This window comes from Lutra lutra, chromosome 1 (genome assembly GCF_902655055.1).
Source record: "Lutra lutra chromosome 1, mLutLut1.2, whole genome shotgun sequence".
Lineage (NCBI taxonomy): Eukaryota > Metazoa > Chordata > Mammalia > Carnivora > Mustelidae > Lutra > Lutra lutra.
In genome coordinates, this window is record NC_062278.1 from 145,297,132 (window position 1) to 145,321,698 (window position 24,567).

At 41.2% G+C, this 24,567-nt stretch overlaps 1 protein-coding gene across 9 annotated transcripts in view; it reads left to right on the plus strand.

Annotated features, from left to right (window-relative positions):
- LRRC3B (leucine rich repeat containing 3B) overlaps nt 1-10,917 on the plus strand; it is a 90,305-nt gene extending 79,388 nt beyond the window's left edge. For all 9 annotated transcript variants that reach the window (XM_047738450.1, XM_047738467.1, XM_047738427.1 and 6 more), the window contains one exon: nt 9,662-10,917. In XM_047738450.1, coding sequence (XP_047594406.1) covers nt 9,826-10,605 — 780 coding nt within the window. In that variant the 5' untranslated portion in view covers nt 9,662-9,825 and the 3' untranslated portion in view covers nt 10,606-10,917. The remainder of the gene's footprint in view (nt 1-9,661) is intronic.
- Nucleotides 10,918-24,567: the final 13,650 nt, after the last annotated feature.

Sequence of the window (24,567 nt, forward strand, 5' to 3'; positions counted from 1 at the left end):
GTATGAATAGCCTTTAAAAGATTCTTAAAGGAAAAGGAGTTTCTCTTCTTGTTATTAACTTTCCCCAAGTTGTAGGAAGCAATCAACAGAGGACTGGTTTGGCATTTAAAACTCAGTACTTGTGTGTACAGACTCTCCATATCAAAAAGTGGCCAATAGAAAAGATACATAAACCAAAGAATGTTGAATGGGATCTATTCTGTGCTAACCAGCTGTGTGACTTTAAACAGTCTCCATTCAGTGAGTTCTTCAACTGTACTAAAATAGAACCAGTGATGCTTATCATGTATATCTAAAAGGACTGGATAGAGATAATTACATAAGAGCATATCCATGGACTTGTCCCACAAGCATCTAATGTAATGGTAGTTCACAAATGTAAGGCAAATGTAATTTTAGAACTTTTGGTTTAGAAATATAGGGGAGGAAATTTTTTCTCTACATTTGTGGGTTCATTTGGCTGGTCCATTAATTAAATTGATGTAAGATGGGTGCTTGGGTGGCACAGTGGGTTAAAGCCTCTGCCTTCGGCTCCAGTCATGATCTCAGGGTCCTGGGATCGAGCCCCGCATCAGGCTCTCTGCTCAGCAGGGAGCCTGCTTCCCCCTCTCTCTCTATCTGCCTGCCTCTCTGCCTTCCTGTGATCTCTGCGTGTCAAATAAATAAATAAAATCTTAAAAAAAAATAAAAAAATTAATTGGTGTAAGATAAGTTAATAGGGAAAAAAAATTTAATTACATACAGGGAGTATGAGACACTCCCTGACAGTCAGGCAGTTGAGGTGTGCATGCCATTCTGAGCTAAAATGAAGGGGGTAGGGGTCTAGGGTTTTAAAGGGAAGGAAGACCATTCCCAGAAAGATGGGAAGAGCAAATGTTTAGCAAACATATGTTTGTGGGGCCATGAAGAGACAATGGGACACAGAAAGGAAGTTGAACAAACAGGCCCTGCCAATTTCCACCTATCTCACCACATACTCTTTGTAGTTCTCTCTGGTGCTAGCTGTCTTCCTAAACCAGGCCCTCTATGTGAGTTCTTAGAGGCAGTTAAGAGGGTGGTATAAAGCTTTTCCTGGGTCTTTTAGGATTTGATTGTCTTCAGTTCAAGATAAGCATCACGCCAGAGTAGTGCTCCCTGGAGAGACCTGTTCTGAACCCCTTCAGAAGCATATGCCAGCTGTTCTCCCTCCTCCCATCCTGCCAGTCTTCCTGCCTAGCAATATTTCTCCAGTGTAAAACACATTATGGTCCTTACTCCTCATCTTAGTGGAATCAGTTGAGGAGGAGGAAAAAAATTATGGTAGTTCCTCTCTAAAGAGGTGTGTGGTATCATGTCTGACCACATGAGCTCTGGAAGGCAGAGGACTTGAGTTCAGATTGTGCCTCTTTAACTGAGTGTCTATGTCTAGAGGACAAGTGACATCACCTCTTTATGCTTCAATTTGCCCATCTGTGCGAGAGTCATAATTGTTACCTTTAATGATGGAACTGAGGATTATACAAGGTGATATATGTATATCCAGAATAAAATGCAACTCATTTTCTGCTTCCGCCATTCCTTTCATCTCAGTTCTGTGCAGATGATCATCTTCCTCTAGTCCCTGGATGAAAGCATCAGTCAGCCCCCATGATTTTGTGCCAGTCTCAGGTAATAGATTGTCTTGCCATTACTTTAAGTCACAAACTCATTAACTTAAACTGAAGTAAAAATTAAATATGGTAATGGAAATGTCTCATTCAAGAGATTAGCCAGAACTTTGAATTTCATCTAATATTTAGCAATTCTCCCCTCTCCTTGTTTCAGCCATAAAGGAAAGGGAAAGAAGGTATGGTGGGTAGCTTGATTTCTCCTCTCTGCCCGTCCACCCCACCCCTCTCCCAGGCCTTCAGAGTCTGGGTTTCAGCTGCTATGCTCAGAGGCTCACTAGAAGGTGGAATGAGATGCACCTGGTGCTTCTTTCCCAGGGCTCCTTCAAGCCCCCTACCTACTCATATGACTCTCCTGGTCCCCGTGGTTGATCTATTCCAGATAGTCACTTCCCCCAAATCTAAGCATCTGCCCTTCAGTTGCTTGTTGCTCAGGACCCTCTGCCTCACCAAGGAATCCTATGGGACCATGGAAAGGACTTGAAATACTTTTCCTGGGAATCTTCTTCCCTCAGGTGGCCAATCTAACCCATAGGAAATAGTTTTCTATCCTTTTTCTGACAAATTCTGGGAGTGCAATCTCACCCCAACATCAAAACATTACCCAACTCTACCGCCAAACAATGGGTCAACCTTGTTCTTGTTCTAGGACATTCTGCACCTCCACATAAGCTCCAGGAATCCTGTAATAACTCTCTCCTCTCCTTGGGGAGATGACAGGATAGGTACCTCTTGATGCCTTTTACCCTCAAAGTGGGCAAGGACATATGTGTGAGACTCAAAGAATGTTGTCAGCAACATGGCAACCTGACCCCTCACTTTGGAATTCTATGTCCATTTAACCCAGGACCTAGTCAGAACTTTAATTTTATCATCCATTATTCATGTTAGATGAGTTCATCACTTAATAAATACTTGGCATGGAATAAATGCCAAGTAAACAATAGCTATTTTAATGATGAAATGAGAATGGATCCTAATGATTTTGATAAGAATTTATTAAATTCTTACCATGGGCAATAAGAGAATATAAAAATGAGTAAGACATTGGTCCTACCCTCTGAAAACCCGTGGTCTGATAGCGAAGATAAACAGATAGCTTTAATTACAAAAGCAAGAGTTTCGAGATTTCAGGAGCTCCTGATTTTAAACATTATGGGTCTGCAAGCAGATTAAATTCCTTCTAAATATAAGGATCCTTAGTTCCTCCTGTATCCATCAGCCTTATCAGTTCATATCCTTAACAAGTGATGATAACTGCTCTTATAAAGCAGCCACATAAAGGACTCCGGCGCCAGATCTTCCTCGGCTGGAAAGCGATTCCAGGCTGGAGAGGCCTTCGCTTGGGATGACTTCTGATGAATCTCATATTTGTGCAACAAAGTGCTGTTCATCATCACTTTTGGAATTGCTGATCTCTGTTTATTGAGCTAGGTTTCTGTGTCTGGGTGAGGAAGCGTAGTGGGACATAGGATTGGAATAGGAGAATTGTTATAAACAATAGGGGGTCATAAAAGCTTTACAACCACTGGAAATACATGGTCAGAGGGTTATTTTAACCCAACGTTAAAAGAAGAACAGAAGCTGCATGCAGGCAGTCTAGGAAGGACATTTTTGCTCCTTTTGGAGCAAAAAGATGGAGGTTTAAACAGGGAAGTGGGGACCCAAAGCTCAAAAGAAGGGGGACAAGGAGGATGAAAAAGAAAACTGTTCTCAAAAAATCAGGAGGGAAGAACTGGTGGTGTATGGCAGAGGAAGAAGGTAGTTGGATGGGGATAAAGGGTGAAAATTTTACTTTTAGGATACCCATTTCGAAGCATGGGCTGAATCTTGTGGTTGTAAATGAAAGGGTAGAACTGAAGCTCCTGGCAGGACTCAGTGCAAAAGACATGAATGAAGGTGTTGTCTCTGTGAACAAGATCTCAAAGAGTAGCAATAGAGAAAATATCTATACAGTTCACCCACCTCAATCACTCAGATCCCAGTGGTCCTTAAGTTTTCGGTCAGGAATTACACATTGATGTCTTATGCAGCCCATACGTAGTCTATAGAAAACCTGAGCATATAAAGAAATCCTTATATATTCTACAATGGGTTATAAAGCTAATTTTGGAAATACTACATTGAAAATATCACATACTCAAACTGTTGTCTTTATGGAAGTAAATGAAAACTACCCAAATGAGAACGAGTAGAGGCCATTTTTCCCAAGCTTTCTATAGCAAGAGAGCCAGCCGCCATCCCCTGCATTTGGCAGAGACTCACAGGCAGGCAGGGGAGTGGAAAAGCTTGATAGTGGGAAAAATTCTGGAAGGCTTCAGAAGTGCCCTGGTTGGGGGCTCCTGGCATAGGGAAGTTGGAGGCAGTCTAGCTAGAACTAGAGCATCCCATGCAATTGGCGAGGGGAGCAGATTTGGCTTTTCCTGGTTAGTCCTAAATAGGAAGTAGGAATGAAAATGAAGGAAGCTGGCAGTTACTGATCTGGCTGAACTGGGAAAATTGCTATTGATGTTGTAGTCCGTATTCCTGGGCTGGTTGCAGCAGGTTGGGGGTTCAAGTTCTATTTTTTTTTAAGATTTTATTTATTTATTTGACAGAGATCACAAGTAGGCAGAGAGGCAGGCAGGGTGGGGGGGGGGTGGAGGGTTGGGAGTGGGGGGGTGGGGAAGCAGGCTCCCCGCTGAGCAGAGAGCCCAATGCAGGGCTGGATCCTAGGACCCCAGGACCATGACCAGAGCAGAAGGCAGAGGCTTTAACCCACTGAGCCACCCAGGTGCCCCTCAAGTTCTATTTTTACGTACAGTCTCACCATTGTCCCTTTGTATCTTCAGTCTCTCATGTCGAAACATGTTCAGCTTTTGAAAATTTTTTGTCGTGTTATTTGCCCAACCTTCTTAGCCACTGTTGTCCAACTGTTTCACATGCTCAAATATTACCTTCTGAGACATCATGTTCAGATTGTTTTTTTTTTTTTTTCAGTTTATCCCTGGTCCTTTTGTATTAACTTCTTCTCATTTTTATGTAAACCAAAACAAACAAAACACCTTTATACCACAGAAAGTTAAATCCATCAGAAGGGTACTAAAAAGCAAAAACAAAAACAAACTCCTTTTCTTCCCCTGTTGACCCTGAGTTCCACTCCTCAGGCACAATTAATAGTTTCTTATGCATTTCCTTCCATATGGATCCTTTCAGAAATGATCTATGCATATGGAAACTTATAAATTCTATACCTATAGCTGCACATTTACTTTCTCTTTTTAAAAATTTTGCACAAATAAGATGATGCTATAGGAAACCCTTTCTCCAAGCTGCTTTTTGAGGTCATCTTTGGAGACCTTTACGTCGGTACAATTCAGTCTAAGTTGTTCTTGTCTTTTAAAATTTGAATAGCTATTCCGCAGTTGCTCATACAAGAAGAGAGCCCCAAATGTCCCCTTGTCAAGTTTTGAGAGTGTTCTTTACACCTTCACTGACAGTGGATATGCTTCCTTGTTTTAACCAAGATGTTAGGTACTTTAACTTGAATTTATTTTACTGTCAGTGAGATCAAAGATCTACTCATGTGATTTATTGGTCATTTGTGTATATTGCTTTTCTGCCCATTTTTCTGTTGGATCAAGTTCTCATCCCTTTGTACGAACTTCTTTTATACTAAAGAAATTAACCCTTTATTTTATCGCCTGTCCTTTCTTTTTGTGTATGGTCTTACTTTTTGCCATGTAAGTTTTAATCTCAAGTACTTAAATTTATGAGGTTTGGTTTTTTTTCCCATTGATTTGCATTTTCCCTCCCAAATCGAAAGGCTTCCCTGTGTTGCTCTCTTCTGCTTTTTAATCAAATCCTGTGGGTAGCAGAGTTGCATGGAATGTAATTGGGAGAAATCGGTGTGCCTGGTATTTCTTCCTGAATTGGTACACTCACTTATCTCAGAAGAGTTAATGAAAGCTTTGGGTTAGAAGCCCTGAGTGTCCCTGAGTGTCCCCAAATGATGGGAAGAAAAGAACAGGAAGCAAGATAGAGTTGTTAATCAACCACTGAAAGATCTGTCTTCTCAGGCTGTCAGCTAAATGCACTTTTTTTTCCTTCTGGAAACAGTACTTGATGGTTGCCACCCAATGTAGGCATTAATTGCTGTGGCTCGGAAACCTGTGTGACAGGGAAATGTGAGCAAGGCATGGGTCTGGGGATAAAATGGCCCCCTTTGGGAGCACAGCTCATACCTAAACACCACATCCAAAAATACCACAGTGTCTTAGTGTCCTGCCCCAGACATATTGGAAGGGAATGAGGGAATGAGGATAGGGTAGTGTAATGAGTTGAGAAGTGGAGAGGAGGAGTCAAGAGGTAGACAAGATGCTGTTCAATTTGCTCTGCCCCTTTCGCTGGTCTTGTTCCTTATCAGGAGGACAGGAAGTGATGCTGCTTCTGTTCTTGCCATCACCAGTGTGACCCCTGCCCTTCTTTGTGCTCTGTATCTTCATTCTGAAGTTAGTAAGGAGGCCCTCTCTTTTCCCAGCAGGATAGTTTGTTTGCTATTTTGCGTTTGTGGATAGACCTGACTGAAACAGAGCAGGAGGATGTTTGAGATTTAGAATGTTTGTTTCAGAGTTCGCTGCTCTTTAGACCTGTGCTATGCTGGGTGATAACCCATAATACCCACATTTTTACTATGAGGCACATCTCCCCATGTCTTCCCTTTCCAAGAAACCCTCTTGACCTAGGAACAATATAAGACAATGTCAAGCTGCTAAATCCCTTTGGAAAATAATAATTTAGCATAAGAGAGTGGAAAGGCAGTTCTTCCATCCTCCTTGCTGAAGGTGACCTTGACTCAATAACTTTGGGCCTCTGTCTGCCTCCTGGAAATCGAAGGGCTCAGTTCTCTATTTCTTACCTCTCTTCTCACTTCGTCTTGGCTGAGGGTGGAGGTTCTAGGGGCTGAGTCATAGCAGCCCAGTCATCTAGCCAATCCCAGAGCTTTTATTTCTCTTTTTATCAAACATCGTAGAAAGAAAAAGGATACTTAGTTTGAGTCCAACCTCTCTGAATACAAGAGACACTCTGTATTTTTGTTCCTCATAGGCATTCTACTCATTGTCTAGATAGATCATTTGGGCATGAAGAGGTATTACACTCTGATGTTGAGAACTCACGGTGTGTCCTAATCATTTCTCAGCTGTTACCATGACCATTGGACTGGTCATTCTGGAGAAATCAAGATTAAGTGTCAAGGAACCTACTGAAAAGAAGCTCCATTCTTTCTTCCATCAACTAAGAGCCTGCATAATGATTTTTTCCAAAGACTGCCATGTCAACATACAAAATCAATAGACATTGGATGAACCAATGTATATATTAAAAATAAAAATAGTCACCATAAGGAAGAAAAAGCATAGCTGGATCCTTCAATATTCTATTGGACCATTCATCCTATAGACATTTATTTAGCCCTTACTGCATGCCAAGAACTAAGGTAGTATTTGAGAATATATCTGGAATAATAATAGTAACTATAGCCAACAATTTTGAACTCCTACTGCTTTTTGAGGCATTGGGCTAAATGCTTTATGTAGATTATCTCATATGATTCTCAAATCAACTCTGTAATTGGGTTCTTTTATAATTTCTATACAAAGATAAGGAAAATGAGGTTTGGCAAGGTTAAATAACTTGCCCAGGAACACATTGCTAACAAAGATTTCAGCTGGGACACAAACAGGTGTAGTTTTCACTTTTTAATTGTTTGCTGTTGTTTCTTCATGAGGTAGAAACAAGATCCTGCCCTCCTAGAACTTCTAGTCCCAATTGGTGGACATTTTTCTTCAGATAGACTCTAAATCCATCTCTGGAGAGATGTGGAGTATCTCCCAGAGAAGGCCTTTCACTTTTCAACAGGATCTGTGCTGTTGACGGGAGTTGGTTGATTACATGGACTCTTTTTATTTTCTCTGTTCAAGTTCATGTCTCCCATCTCCTGTGTCCTTCTATGTTCTCATCCTGGCATCCTTTGCTTTATCCTTCTGCCCACCCTCTTTCTTCTCTGAGTGCCCTCCCCTCCACACCTGTTTATTTTTTCTCTCTCCTATCTAGAAAATCACTAGAGTGCCCAAATACCATGCAATGCACTGTTGAAGGAAAACATGGAAGGGAGGGAAACTCACTGCAAATGAAATGAGCTATTGATGGATGGCTTCATAAGCCTAGGGGTCCTTCTTTAGCGTTCTCTGGCATTTAAGGGATTCAGGATTCCAAAAGCACATCCACTCCATTCTGCTGGTGCTAATCTCATTTTTTCCATGATTAACAGCCCCGTTCATTATGTTTTCAGCTCACATTAATCTTCTCTTCTGTGAGTTTGGTAACATTTGGAGTCATTTCCCTCTGTATTTATCCATCTGGGATCTTTAGAGAAGATAAGTTTGCAGAGAGTCATTTGTTACTTACAGCAATGAAAGGAAGGAACATTCTCCTTATTTCTCACATCCTGAAAGAGGACCCTCTGAATTCATACATGGAGCTCCCTCCAACTCCATAGGTTACTCAGTTTGGGATTGAGCTGCAACATAACAGCATCAGAAATCACAACAAGCAATGCTCCATGGATCCTGAGTCCTAGGAGGACCCCTAGAATGGACGAGATCAGGAGAAAGTTGTGGGGGTAATGGAGAGAGTTAGGAGATTAATAAGTCAGAACAAAGCCTTTGGCTTGAGTCCTGTCTCTACCACCTACAAGCTATATGACCTTGGGTGAATCTCATAATCTCTCCAAAATCTGCTCACTTCCTCTGTGAACTGGTGTCAAAGATGCCTGTCTTCTCACATGAAAAAGTAGGTTTGAGTGTTCACTTATATTCTCATCTCTGTTTTTGAATAAGCTTGTATCCTTACTTATATCACTTAATTTTTGTCATTTTAGAAGCCTTGCCAACAATATTGTATGTTTGTATATATATACATATATATTTATGAATAATATATATATTTCGACAATCATATATTTATGATTAGAAAGAAAAAAATAGGTTATTGAGAAAGTTTTAGAGGCTAATATATTTAAATTCTTATCTCATATTTTATTTTAAAAAGTCTTGAAGGGGCACCTTGGTGGCTCAGTCAGTTAAGCGTCAGACTCTTCCTTTCATCTCAGGTCATGGTCTCAGGGTTGTGAGATTAAGCCCCATGTCCAGCTCTGTGCTCAGCGCAGCATCTGCTTGACAGTTCCTCCCTTTCCCTCCCCCTCCCCCTCCGCCCCTTTCTCCACTTGCTCTCCATCTCTCTCTCTCAAATAAATAAATAAAATCTTTAAAACAAATAAATAAATGGATAAAAATAAAAAACCTTGGAGGTGTGTGTTATATTTGAAGATCTATTGGGGAGAGGATAGTTCGTTTAGAAAACAGAGAAAAATAGGGAGAAAGCCCTTTCGGAGAACCTGGTCTATCAGCCCCTAGGGACATTCTGTTGTAAAAGTTGGAATGCATTTATTCCTTTCTTAATTCAAGTAAGATGTTTCTTTAGAGAAAATATTCCAACTGGACATCCATTCAAAAACCATGACAATTATTGCTATCTATGGTCATTAACCATGAAATATCGGTGTTATTTCTCATGGCTGCTGAAGAGCAGGTCTAAATTGCATTAATGCATCTGTTACTATAGAAAGGGGGGAAGGTCTAATTAAATTTTATTGATGTCTAATTTAGAAGGGGTTCAGGACGTTGAGAGGACAAGTAGAGACAAGAGAAATCTGGACTGTTTGCTGTAATTCTGCAGAACTATAACCAAGGCAACAGGATTCGGAAATGTCATTTATTGACAGTCCTTTTGCCCAACACCTGGGATCTGAGCAAGAGACTCCCATTATGCAGATAACTCCCAGTGCTATCGATGAAAATTAACTACATAACCAACTCTCCTGCCCACATAGAACACCAGACGCCTGAGAGCACTTTTAATTGCAGTGTACCTCCCTCTGCAAAAAAGCTAATTACATCTGCTTCCCTTTCCTTTAGGTACCCAAGCAAGGACAGGAATAATGAAGAGACACGTGTGTTAGTTACAACCTTTTGAACCAAGCAAGGAGGAAATCAACAGTGTGGACAGGGCTGGAACCGTTGCCACGCTTGCTTGTTGGAGTGAATGAGGAATGGGCTTGTGATTATGCTGACATTTCAGCATGAATCTGGTAGACCTGTGGTTAACCCGTTCCCTCTCCATGTGTCTCCTCCTACAAAGTTTTGTTCTTATGATACTGTGCTTTCATTCTGCCAGTATGTGTCCCAAGGGCTGTCTCTGTTCTTCCTCTGGGGGTTTAAATGTCACCTGTAGCAATGCAAATCTCAAGGAAATACCTAGAGATCTTCCTCCTGAAACAGTCTTACTGTATCTGGACTCCAATCAGATCACCTCTATCCCCAACGAGATTTTTAAGGACCTTCATCAACTGAGAGTTCTCAACTTGTCCAAAAACGGCATTGAGTTTATCGATGAGCATGCCTTCAAAGGCGTGGCTGAAACTTTGCAGACTCTGGACTTGTCTGACAACCGGATTCAAAGTGTGCACAAAAATGCCTTCAATAACCTGAAGGCTAGGGCCAGAATTGCCAACAATCCTTGGCACTGCGACTGTACTCTACAGCAAGTTCTGAGGAGCATGGCATCCAACCACGAAACAGCCCACAACGTGATCTGTAAGACTTCTGTGTTGGACGAGCACGCCGGGAGACCATTCCTCAATGCTGCCAATGACGCTGACCTTTGTAACCTCCCTAAAAAGACTACTGACTATGCCATGCTGGTCACCATGTTTGGCTGGTTCACCATGGTGATCTCCTATGTGGTATATTACGTGAGGCAAAATCAGGAGGATGCCCGGAGACACCTGGAATACTTGAAATCCCTGCCGAGCAGGCAGAAGAAAGCAGATGAGCCTGACGACATTAGCACTGTGGTATAGCGTCCGAGCCGACCAGCGCTGAGAAAGAAATTTGTTGGCAGTTGCGATAGATAAGTGGTTTACTTCTCCCATCCATTGTAAACATTTAAAACTTTGTATATCCATTTCTTTTGACTTATGCCACTGTTGAACTTTTAACAAACATGACAACATAACGAATCATTTTAGTTTAGGTGACCCACCCCTTCCTTGTACCCCCAGTGGTATATTCCTTGAGTAAGCTACTCTCTGAACATAAGTTAGATCCATCTCACTATTTAATAATGAAATTTATTTTTTTAATTTAAAACCAAATAAAAGCTTAACTTTGAACCATGGAAAACAGAGTGACTTATTGGTCCAGAAAACAGTATGGCCATTCGGTTGCTTTCGAGAGAAATAGACAACCCTTATGACCCTAAAGAACTATCATAATGAAAGATGTGTTATTAAGCCCTACTCTACACCGGGGAGCCATAGTTGAATTATCGACCAAGGAAAGTATCTGTCAGACTTTAAAATACTAGCCTTAGCAAACCCGAGTGATAATGCAGTGTGGCACCCTACAGAGACTTCAGTGGGGATGCTGCTAGGTGCTTACTGTCCAACAGTTGAATATATATATTACATAAATATATATATGTATATATGTCATATAGATATATGCATATCTATCTATATATACCTAGCTAAACACAGTATTTTTACTCTATACTAGGAACATGTAAAAGAAGAGGACAGCGCACATTCTGTCCTTAGGATCACCTTTTGTGGGCAGGGGTATATAAGTAACACAGAAATAGAGATGCTGAAAAGGAAGATGCTAAGAGTGTAGCACCCACTGTGTGTAAGGCATTTTTACACTATGATTATGGTTCTCAACCCTCACTACAAAAGGAGAACGTGACAACTACCCCATTTAAAGGAGACTACAGTTGGAAGGAGTTCAATGGCCTACCAAGTAGAAAGTACTAGAACATGAATTTGAAGTATATCTTTCTCTCTCCAAAAGCTGGGACCCTCTCATGTTCCTACTAGGTTGGTTTGTAGAGGTATGAGTTACATGCTAAAAATGTGGCCATGTTAAGTGTATAGTTCCACAAGATTTGACAAATGTATATTCCTGTATATCAAGATATCATGCCTCTGCTACTGTTCAGAAATAGGAGAAAGCTCATTCAGTTCTTGAGTAGGAAATTGTTGGGGTTTTTTGGGTTTGAGGTACCATTACAGATAACCTTTGGAACTTGGGTGGGATCTCATCAGAGAGTAATACAGGCAAGGAAGGTAGCTGAACCAGGGGGAGCAAAGAGGTAAAAAGTGTTGGCTGGTATTTGGGATGAAGAAGTCTTTGTAGGGGAGTAATGAGAGACAAAGCTGGAGGCCCATCAGAAGGATCTCAATTCTTGGGAGTAAGAATGACTAATAGAATTTATGGAACACTCAGGACACACCAAGTACTTTCTTTGGGTTGTATTAATTAATCCTTCCAATTACCTTATGAAATAGTCTTTTGCAAATGAGGGATCAGAGACACAGGAGTTTCGGTAATGAGTTCAGGATCCTTGCCTTATAAGAAGTAGAGCAGATACTGAAATCGAGTCCATCAGATTTAACCACTGTGCTGCATTACTTTACAATCAAACACTTTACTACTGAAGTTTCAGCTTCCCCAGACCAAGAGGTTTGCAGATTATCCGAAGTGATGATCTTATTAACAGCACAAATAGCCCTTTATGGGGCTTAACTAGGAAGGATTGATCCTTGGCAATTTTGACCCACAGATCCTTCTCCAACCCACATCAGGCTGTCTTTGGAACCTCCAGGAATCACATTTCTGCCCTTGGAAAGCACAGCAGCTCCTGTGCATATCAATAATCTCTTAAAAGCTTCCTGGCATGGACCATGAGAGTCGGCCAATCCAAGACCTTCAGTAGAGCATTCAGAGCAACATGGCTAGACTACACTGGCATATACTCCAGGACCAGAGGATTGGCAGACCCACCCTATCCTTACTGAAAAAATGTAAGCCCTCTTCTGAAAGTCTGGGATGTGAAATTCAGAATATGGGCACTTCGGCATCCCAGTGAGAAAGAAGCCAGACTGTCTGCTTTGCTAACTGGGTTTGAACAGCTTCAAGAGAAATCAGAGCTTTGCTGGAGATTTAACGCCCCCTGGAGGACAACTTTAGAATATATCTCGGTAAGCACGACCACAGAGAGATGCCTAACGGAAAGCACATTTTTATTTCCCTAAGGAATAGGAAAGTAGAGCCATTGCTAAGATAACACTTTAAAAAATTAATTGCGTTTATTTGAGTATGTGAGTCACATACGTTTTAGGAAAGCGTTCACAAATCACATAATCCATTTCAGTTTGCTGCTTCCAAAATACCCTTTATATTCATATTAGTAATTTATTTTCCTAATGGTTAATTGCATTAGTCAAGTGAAAGTATCTATAGAAAAAAAATCCCTGAAGGGTGTTGTAGGATAGTCACCTGCTGGTTCACAGGTGGCAATGTGAAATTCCCACTTTTGCATTGGTAACTCTCTGCATACATAGAGGTAAGAAGCTGTTAGTAATCATTCCCCTGCCTGGATTCTGTGTGTAGATTTTCAGTTAACGGTGCTGTAAGTGCAAGTTAAGTTTAAAAACAAAACAAAATAAAAATCCCTGTAAGGCAGGTTGCCATGAATTGGAGTAGTTACGCCATTGAAGGAGAAAATTAATTCTTAAAAAACAAACCAGTAACAGGCTATAAGACACCTTCATGAGCAGAACTGGAAGGAAACACACTTCCCATCAGTTTGTAGGGATATTCCATCCTCCTGGACCAACAGCACACGATGCCAAGGGGTGGCTTCCTAAGGCTCACAGCTGGCTGAACAGAAAAAGCCCTAAAATGCCTACTTCAGTTTCAATCCCAGTACACTCCTTAAGTTTCTGAACCTTGTGCATATTTATATACATGGAGAATTACCTATTTTAAGAATCTAAGGTTTTTGAAATTCACTCTCAGCTTATTATTGGAGCAGTATCTGTACCATCTTGCCTTTTAAATATTTTAAATAACAGCCTCTCTGCTCAACCCCCTACTTTGGCGTCTCTCTGCCAATCTCAGCCTCTTCAGTTCAAAAATACCTGGGAAGTTTCATCTCATCATTAACAATGTGCTTATCTCTGAAGCAAGGCAAATCATAAAAGATGCCAACCTGACTGGAACATTTTTTAAGAAAGTGATAAAAAGTTATATAATGGAAGATATAACTTTCAAGAACACTTTGGCAAATTGCAATGCACTGATATACAAATTCTGCCAGGTACGCGTTGTTCTTTTTTACGTCCTTCGATGATTACCCACAATAATTCTTGTTCTGACATCAACAAGCAGAAGGCAGTCTGAGATGTGGGTAGGTTTTCCTTATTGGCTCGAGACTTCCAATTCATTCAGTAAGTTATCTCATCTATCTGGCACAGCTAGAGAATGGAAAATTCTGCCTAATGAAATGTTCAGGTTACTAGAAATAGGCGAACTCCTAGAATCTCAGGGCTGGAAGAGTCCTAGAGAGGATCTCATGCACTGATTTTACAGGTGCTGAAATGGAAACTCTTTAGGCTTGGGTGTTGGCACACGCGTGCCCATATTCCCCACTCAGTGTTGTTCACAGGTCACCAACTGCCTCTCCCAATGCACTGTTCTGCAGTCTTCCAGGAAACAGAAAAATGTAACAATATAGATTCCATGAAAATGTCCCGGCTCTCAGCAGCAGTTTCTTTGAGGATTCAGAAGGCACTTGAGGTTCCTACATTGTCACAGAGTTGTCATGAAGAATATCTGTGATTCTAAAAAGCTTCTTGCTCCTTCAAGATAGGATGAAATCATCTGTTTTCCTTTCACAAACAGCCCCCAGATAACATGCTCAACACTAGGCAAGATCTGGCTTCTCCGGGGAGAGATGGAGAAAATGATTTGGTGCAGCTTCCTAGGGAGGTAGGGTTGGTTAGCATGTATTTCCTTGAGTAGCAGCACGAACCCGAGTGGTCAAGTACAGCCCTGTTGGCAGGAGGGGAGTCCCTGCCTCTACCTGATGTTCTCTCTTCCCGGAAGTGGTGCCCCTGATTCTTCAATTTGGCTTCTCTGATGCAGACAAAGCAGACCAAAGGCAAACTCATTTGCCATAGATTTGGAAATGCCCTCCCCAGATCTTTTCCAAATCCAAATAGGTGAATCAGGATTTAGGGACGAAGAAGACCTGAATTCCTTATCCCAGATTTGCCCACATTCTCATATGGATGGTCCCAGATGCACCAAATGAATTAATGGATCACATGGATTCATCAGGGGGCACTCCTTAAGGTCTAACACTTTTTCCTGCCAACTCAGGGAAATTACGATCTTGAGGCCACAAGATGGACTTAGGGTCCAACTGTATCATGGGTGGGAGACAGCAGAAGAAAACTCACCCTTATTTTATGGCTCTAACTTATTTAATATTAAAAGAATCAGAAGCTAGTGTAAATTGTTTAAGAAGTGTGTGTATGTGTGTCTGTCTGTCCATGTGTGCAGGGGAGTAACATGGTGGGGAATTGGTTCCTGAAAGCATCAGGAAAAGAGGTAGTGAGATCACTAAAAACAAAATCTTTACACAATCTGATCTAGAGATGGCAGAGCTTTGGGATTTCCAGGGAAATTATTAGATGTATTTTCAAGGCTGTCCCCAAGTTCAGAGAAAACATATATGCTTGTCACTAATGGCAAAGTTTGATTTGATCAGGTTTGAGTTGATCAGGTTTGAGAGTTATGCTCTTTCTTTGACTGACAAATGTTCTGCATTTTGCTCACCGTTTTCAAAAAAGAATCAATGCATTTACTTTTTTGCCTAGAGATAAATGAGCATCGAACCAACAAAAATTTGCTAAAGTTGACCTGAAAAGCTAGGCCTGAAATGAATATGTTGTAGGTCTCCCTGGGGTTGAATTGAAATTCTTTTCTTTTCTATTTCATTTACTTTTCCCTTCCGAGAAGAGCTTGCAAAATGGAAGACAATTTAAAGTCTGGCTGTTGCTCTAAAGATTAACAAGCCATCTGTTGAGCTAATGGCATTGATTGTTGAATAGATTTTAAAATAAAATGGTCTCCAGGGATTGGGATGGGGCTAATTTACACAAATCCAGTTTTCTTAGACTTGTCCGCATTCCTTCTGGAAGAAAGATATATGAAAGATGCTGGTCTGCTCTCAGAGTCTTTCATCCTCACAGACTGTCTTGCCAATTCCCTGGCTCTCTGCGGAGCAAGCTGCAGTGATGAGAGGAGAATGTGAAATGAAGAACCGGGGAGAAAAACCAGGGAGAGCATTCCCTGGAAGAAGGCCCGGGGGAAGCAAACAGGACTGACCTAAACAGACATTTTCAGCATTTTATCATTCACGAGAACTTCTATCTTCTCATTAAAACAGGAACTGAGGAATCCCTATGTGTAAGTCACAGATAAAGAACCCCTTTTATCAAATAAAAGAACATTTTGTCATATAAGTCCCCCTTCCCTAATAACAGTTATCATTTACCTGGCATAGTGCCAGTCTCCGTTTCTCCCTTCCCTAGTACTGACAACAGCTCTGCCAAGTTGATATTATCACTGTTCCCATTTTACAGATGAAGGAACCAAGACTCAGAATGTATCCCGCCCGAGTCCTCACAGCTAACATGCAATAGTGGAACAGATCTAGCTGTCTGCCCTCCTTTGCTCTACCTAAGCCCCACTGCCAAGTTTTCACTTCACCCTTTAGTTTTATGAAGTCTTAAGTCTCACAATAATAAATGAAGAAAGGACAAGTCAATTTTTCTTAATTTGCAAAGGAGAGAAAGGAGGTACCAAAAAAAAAAAAAAAAAAAAGCAAGTCTTAGCTCACTCAGCCAGGTCACAGCGCTGGTGTTTGGGGACTACAGTGGTTCATCGCCATTTTCCACCCATCCCTCTGTGCCCAGCTCTGAAATCCCATGTATACATAAAGTAAACTACACTCCCAGGCAGGGCCAATGTGAACATAGCTCTGGGTCATGGGGATGATGACTACAGTTCCACAATTGCTCCCAGAAGGGTAGTGTGATGGGTGTCCATTGTTTTGTGGCCACCATATTTGTCCTCAACCCTACCATTTTCGTGTCCACCCACCAAATTTCAACTGGCACTTCCTGCATGCATTTTCCTGAAGGTTCACCATGGCTGGCACTCACACAAAAGGTTCAGGATACTGGGGAACCTCCAGCCTCTAGGAGCAGCCCTCACTTCCTGATTACTTGCGCTTGCTACATAAACGCCCAGCTCCCTTGCTCTCGGAAGCATGGGTCCCACTCTGTGTTACCGTTTCCCCAGAAAGATGAAGCGCCCTGGCCCACTGTGCTAATGGACTTCATGACACCCTCTCTACCTTTGCTATCTTCCTTCTCTTGTCTTATTTCTCTACTGTCCTGTGTTTCCTTCACCTCCCAAATAAACACTCTGTACTCAAATCCTTGTCTCACTGTCTGCTCACTGGGAAAACCTAAACTAAGATCCCCAAGTATACCCTAGATCAGTGCTTTCCAAACCCCACTAAGGATCAGCAGACTGACAGTTTTTGAACAATATAAATACCTCTGTCTCATTCAGACCTGCTGAACCAGAATCCTTGAAGGTGGGACTCTGGTCTCTTCCCCAAGAGACCTAGAGTCACCAGTCAGGGTAGTAACTCTGACCAAAAGGACATTCTGCAGTGGAAATGTCTTCTCAGACATTGTGCTTGGCGAAACTTTGCTGCCATATGAAAGTGAACAGCTGTCCCCTCACGGAAATGAGTGTCATGTGAACCCTTAATAAAGTTTCTGTTTTTTGCTGTTTTTTGCCTTACATGCCAGAAAATTAAGAGAAAAAAAAGTCTACACTTCTATTTTAGTAACACATGTGATCTCCTAATCTATCTAGCTGTAGTTTAGTTTCTTCTGCTTTTAACCTGCTATCACATGTAAGTAGTAGGTGATCTGATTGTTTTAAATTATTACTCACATGTTTCTATTTTATTCCAAGTATGTCTTCAAGACCCCTCAAACTCTTCATTTAGTGACACAGGGAAAACATTTATGTTTGTTTGCTGCCTTTTACATTGCCCACAAATTTAGAGATTGTTTCCAACTCATTTCCTATTTGGTACTGCTTAAGTTCTGATTTTTTTATAATTTGTTTTCCCTTGCTTTTATGTGCCCCAAATGTTTGATACCCAATCATCCTTGGCTGTGAAACTATGCCTTAATTACCAGGATTCAAGATCAAACACAACTTCAAGCCTCAGAATCCCACAGGCCTCCAGTGGCCCCTGCTCATGAGATCCCCTCTCCCACCATGGCAAGAAGGAGGTGGAGTGTATGATCGTGTCATTTTCCAAATGTGGGGACTGAGACCCAGAAATGCTAAGTGACCTCTCCAGTGTGTCTCTAGGTAATAAGTGAAAGAGCTCAGACTTGCAAGGAGTTCTCTTGACACCAAAGTTCATGCTCTAGCCACTTCTTATTTATGAGGCATGAACACATTTAGAGAGGCCTCAGATAATTGTAAGGAGAAGGGTAACAATCTGGTTCCAGAAGACACTTGGTTTTAGGGGATAAAAAAAAAATCCCATATTCATCTCTACTCAAACTTGGCAGATAATATTATCATTGTTGCTGGCATTATAAAACCATAAGCAATATTTTAGTGTTTTACTGGGGTTTTTTTTTTTCCCCTCCCTTTATTGTTTTCAAATGATGCCACATGCTACCGGCTAAATTGAGTCCCCCTCAAAAGCTGGATGTTGAAGTCCTAATCCTGGGTATCTCAGAAGGTGTCTGTACTTGGAGGTAGGGACTTAAAAGAAATAGGGGTGCCTGGATGGCTCAGTCGGTAAGCATCTGCCTTCAGCTCAGACATGATACCAGGGTTGTGGGATCAAGCCCCACATAGGGCTCCATGCTCAGCGGGAAGCCTGCTTCTCCCTCTCCCACTCGCCCAGCTTGTGTTCCCTCTCTCACTGTGTCTCTCTCTGCAAATAAATGAATAAAATCTTAAAAAAAAAAAGAAAGAAAGAATTAAGTTAAAATGAAACCTTTAAGGTGGGTCCTAAACTAACATGACTGGTGTTCTTATAAGAAAGAGGAGTTTAGGACACAGAGAGAAGCACCAGAGATGTTTATGTCCAGAGGAAAGGCCATCTCACATCACAGCAACAAGGTGGCCATTTAGGGCCCATCTGGGAGAGGCCTCTGAAGAACCCAAACCTGCAGACACCTTGACTTCCAGAACTGAGAGAAAATAGCTTTCTGCTGTTTCAGGCACTCAGTCTGTGCCATTTTGTTATGGCAGTTAGAGGGCTAATACTAATACCCTTGATTTCTGGGAGTATTTTGGAAGGTTTCCTTATGAGGCAATGTAAGAAAATTTTAGAAAATGCAATTAATTAATGCCATCCCATATCTGGATCTTTTTTTGTTGTCCTTAGTTTTTGGAAACTTTTTTTTTTTTTTTTTTTTGGAAAGGATCTACCTCTTAGTTCTGGAAATGCCCCATACTGAAAAGTAAGTATAACAACTCTGAGAAATGAGGACTTTCATGTAGATATATGAGAACAAAAGAGACAAAATGAATAAATTATCAGATAGTGCTTCATTTCCAGCTAAGACTATTTTAAAGGGGAAAAATGGCCATAGGTAATAAAACATCTTAATTGGAAGAATGATATAATTATCAGCGTGTCCTATATTTAACTTCAGCCCAATTCCTACTCCATCCCCTGCCCTAGCTTCCTCAGAAATTTTCGTCAGAGCAAAAAATCTCAACTACTCCATTATTGTAAAACTTAAAACTGGGAAGCTTTATCAATTCCTTTCCAACAATTTCACAGTAGATGGGCTTAGTTTACAATCCAATGATCGCTTCTCTGATTAGAGGCTCTGAAAACTCAGACCAGCACGGTAAATGAGGACTCTTGCCTCTCACCTTTCAAAGACCAATAAAAACACTGTAATTAGAGTTGGCTGGCCATTTGGTGGCTGCGGTACACAGCTGGGTCCCCTCAGCAAGCACTGACTGTGGTTCAGCCAGTAAGAGACTTGAAAGACTTGGGTAGACAAGAACCTTCGAAGCCAGTGACTGTGGGAAGCCTATTAGAACACTGTTCCCTGTGCCACAGATTCAGCTATTGTGAAAGCCTACGTGTAGAGAGGTCCAATTAACCGAGGGTTTTAATTGGCTTTGTGATGTGGTTAAAAAAACAACAACAAAACAAAATAAAACAAACAAAACAAAGACGTGCTTTCTTTTGCTTGCAAGATGAAAATAACCTCAATGTTTAAAAGCCTGAAAATACAGAATCATGTTGAAAATGAGAGTAATTTAAAGATCACGAGGAAGAAATATAAGTTCCTCCAAACCTCACCACTCAGAAGTAACAGGTCAACATTTTGAACTTTCTTCTGGACCTCTCTCTCTTTACACACACATAGAAAACTCTGTAAAAAAGCAATATCTTATGCATCTTTTTCAGACACATTGAACGGCTCCCTGTTTTCCCTTCTGTAATGCCCAGGCCAAACCCCTTAATGCCAACATAGCTCTTATTAACCTGTCCTGTCCAGTTTTCCAGAATGTTCTCTTACCTCCACCCCCACCTCTTAATGCCAACATAGCTCTTCTTGACCCATCCTGTCCAGTTTTCCAGAATGTCCTTTTGTCTCCATCCCCACCCCCCAACTCCATGAGGTTCCTGTCTCTCAGCTCACGAATTCCTGAAAACTTCCCTTGCCTCTCATGAGGCTCTTTGAAGAGTTCAAAACTGGTATAGAGTGTAATCAGCCTTGCATTTCTGGCAAGGCTGGAATTGTGGAGGTTGGGGGCGGAGGGGGTGCGGCAAGGGATGGTCAGAGACAAGGAACCCAGATATTTGTTGTACAAATTCAGGTGGAAAAACCTAGTCACCTAGGTTAGTATTGTGGCAGTAGTGCCAGAAAGCAGGTGAATTTAAGAGCTGTTTGGGAGATGCATTCCAGCAGGCAGTAGATGCGGCTCTCCTGCTCCTCTTCCTCCTCCTCATCCCCACTGTCATCAAGTAGCTTTTATTACTATAGCTGTGCTCCATCCCTAAGGTTTAATGATTATACATGAAAATAATGGACTCAATGAAAATACATGGACTTAACGAAGCTTCAAGAAACTAGCTTAATTGTTCTAGCCAGGCCACATGGTTTCATTGTCAGGCTCAACCTGATGTAGCCAAAAATAGGTTTGATTTCAACTTCATTACAGATGACATGACCTCCTTTCTTTTCTTCTGGTTGTTCAGAAAAGGATAAAGTTCATTTTATTTGAAGACCTCTTCTTAATGAAGGCTTTAAATCAAAAACCGCAACCGCTTATCCCCTTGCAGGGAAATGACTCAGCTCACGTTAATGTCATTTATTAAATTTCTTGTCTAATCCTTGACACGAGAATAGTAATCAGCCAGACCTCCTTCCTTCTAGTTTCTCCCCCATCTCCACATATGTAGAAAACTTTTTTTGGGAGGCCTGTGCAATCTCTGCACTTTCATTCAGGAGATTAGGCTGTGAGATATTTGTACCCTGAACTCCCAAAAGGAGATGTTCTTTAATGGCGGGTGGAAACAACTGGAATATTCTTTTCTATGCCACTCAAAAGTCACATCATGGTCCAAACCAATCAAAAATGTTGTATTATCAAAGGATTTTTGTCAAGTTGTCAAAAATAAGATGAAATACATTGTTTTTAAGACTCAATATAACAAAATAGTCTCTGGGACTCTGGTCTTACGGAAATTTAATATGTTAACTCCACAAAATAATGAGACCATTTATTGATCAACATGTATTGAGCAATTACTATGTGCCAGGTATCCGGCTTAGCACCTTTCATGACTTTCTTGGCTACTCTTCAGAGCAGCCTTCTGAAGTAGACACTATTCTGATTCACATTGGACAGATAAGTAAACTGAAGCATGGAGGGACAATGAACTCATGTGAGGTCACACCTCCAATGTATAGCAGGAACATCAGTGCAAGCCATCCCCACACAGGTGGCCACATAACCACATGCTGGCTTCACAAGGCTGCTCCACGCCAGGAGGACACGGTCCGTGTGTTTTCATCATTGTGATAATTAACACTTGGGTTACTTCATCTGAGCCTGAGAACATGATGCATCATTATGGTCCTCATTCTCTAAGTAAGAATGTATACCAGAAGAACCTTCAGTGAGTGACCAGGGTCCCTGAGTTGGTAAGAGAGAACAGGGATCATGACCTCAGTCTTCTGATAGGGTGCTGCTGCAGGTGCATTTCTATGCCCCAATAAGAACCCATTCCAAGATGCTTCAGGGCTGTCACACCGGATGTTAGTTACCCTCTGGCATGGGGAGATGAAGCTGGACATTCTTCACATTAAGGGACATTGGATGTCATGACAATTAATCATTTGTATGTCTTGTCCAAGCTGCCATGATTTCATAACTCTTGTTCATCATAAGTAATAGGCTATGCAATTTAATAGCTAGATGAATGTCTGGTTATCACCTAGATTACAGTACTTTGCCAGTACTGAGAAGCTACCAACCATTTTAAAAGCTAATAGCTAGAGGTCCTGGGTGGCTCAGTCAGTTAAGTGTCTGTCTTTGGCTCAGGTCATGATCCCAGGGTCCTGGGATCCAGCCCCATGTCATGCTCCCTGCTCAGCAAGGAGCCTTTTTCTCCCTCTCCCTCTGCCCTCCCCCTGCTTATATTCTCTCGCTCGCTCGCTTGCTCTCTCTCTGCATCAAATTAAAAAAAAAAAATCTTAAAGAAAAAAAGAGTTAGTAGCTATAGTCAAGGTAAAGGGTCTTCCTGAAGACAATAAATTATAATGTTTCATGTGATGGGTAGATGATGAATCCAACTTATGAATGTTCCAATTTCTTCTCTATGACAGGTTGGGTGCTCTAACCATATATATACTCTTCTCTTTAAGAAAGTATGGAGTAATTTTTTTTTAAAGATTTTATTTACTTATTTGACAGAGAGAGAGCAAATGCAGGTAGAAGCAGCAGCAGCAGAGGGAGGGAAAGAAGCAAGCTTCTCACTGAGCTGGGAGCCTAATGTTGGCCTCAATCCCAGGACCCTGGGATCATGACCTGAGCTGATGGCAGACACTTAATGACTGAGCCACCCAGGCGGCCCTGCAGTAAATTTTTCTTAAACATGAGATTTTTTATTTTTCCTAAACATGAGAGATGTCTCCAAAACACAATTTTGTGATTCATCTGGAAAAAAAAATTTAAAGTAAGAAAAATAACAGCTTTGGGAATGAAGTAATCCTGTATGATTTAAGTCTTTTTTTTTCCCCTAGAGATTTCGCCCTGCCTAAATTAAATGACATTTTGAAGTGCCTTTTCATATATGTATATATGAATTAGAAGGTATAATTCCAAAAGCAAATAGGAGGAAAACAAGTATTCCTGTAATAGATTGGTCCATGCTCCCATCACATCTTACCTAGGATTAAGTGATTTGCAGTACCTTTTTCTGGACAGAAGTAGCAGAGTCCAAGCCTCAAAGGGGCATCAAATGCTTCTCCTCACCCTCCTGTGCTTCTGGTACTTGCCATGAGAACAGCATATATCTCAGCCATGGGGCTAAGGAGCATGATAGACCCATGAAACAGATTTCCTGAACTTCCTGAAACAGATTACCTCGTAGCTTGAAGAGAGTCACCCTGCTGACTTTCAGAACTGTGAGCAGGATAAACAAAAATGTTTCCTCCTTCCTCAGTCTGTTCAGGCTGCTATAACAAAAATACCACAGACTGGCTGGCTTAAAAAACAAACATTTCTTTCTGACAATCCTGGAGTCTGGGATGTCCAAGATCAAGGTGCCAACAGATTGGGTGTCTGGTAAGAGCCCACTTCCTGGTTCATAGATGGCCATCTTCTGGTTGTGTCTTCCCATAGCAGAGAGCACAAAGAAGCACATTCTCTTTGAATTCTTGTAACAACACCAATGTCATCCATGAGGACTTTCCCTCATAACCTCATCTCATTTAATTTCCTCCCAAAGCCCCACCTCCCCAAACCATTACCCTGGGGGGAGAGGGTGAATATAGTCTCAACACATGGATTTCAAGAGGACACAATTCATTCCATAACACTCCTTTAAGCCACTGAGATGGTTTGTTTGGTATACAGTAAATGGCAGCAATAGCTGACCATTACAGTTAAGAAATAACCTTAAAGTATACATACAGGTAAAGGGCTGAGCAGAAAAGTGCCCCCAAGATTCTGTCTACTGCTTTAAGTGAATGGCCTTCAACATCGATGGGGAGAAACAGACCAGGGTTACTGCATTCTAAGCCTGGACGACATACTTTATTTTAAGAGGAAACACACTTTGTGTGTGATGTGCATAGAAAAAAATCCATACTCTTCCTTTGTAAAAATTCTTTGGGCAAACCCTTCTTCAATACCAAAATGCCACCTTCGTGTGTCAGTCTGATTCTCACATAAAAGCAAATGACTGTAGGGATGAGTATTAGAAAGTGTTTTGCTTATTTCTAAAAATCACCATATGTAAGATTGATTAGAACCATGCCAAATCATATGTCTACATTTTATTGTAAAGTATCTTCCTGAGATTGGCTTGAACAGTTCATAAAACTCAAAGGACACATAGTCGATAGGGAATGAAATGTGTTGAGGTTTTGCAAGGTAATTAGCACTTTGCTTAAGAACCAAGATACTCACTGTACACAAGGATTTCCCATCCGTGGAAGTGCAGCTCATTGAGAAGATAAGTATGTGGCAGGAGAATCAAGAACTTTCATTTCACTTTCTTATTCACATCCTGATGTTGAAATTCACTGTTAATTGCAAATATGGACTGTTATGATTTGCAAAGTATCCCTCACAAATTGAGTCACTGTGTGTGTCACAGCTAT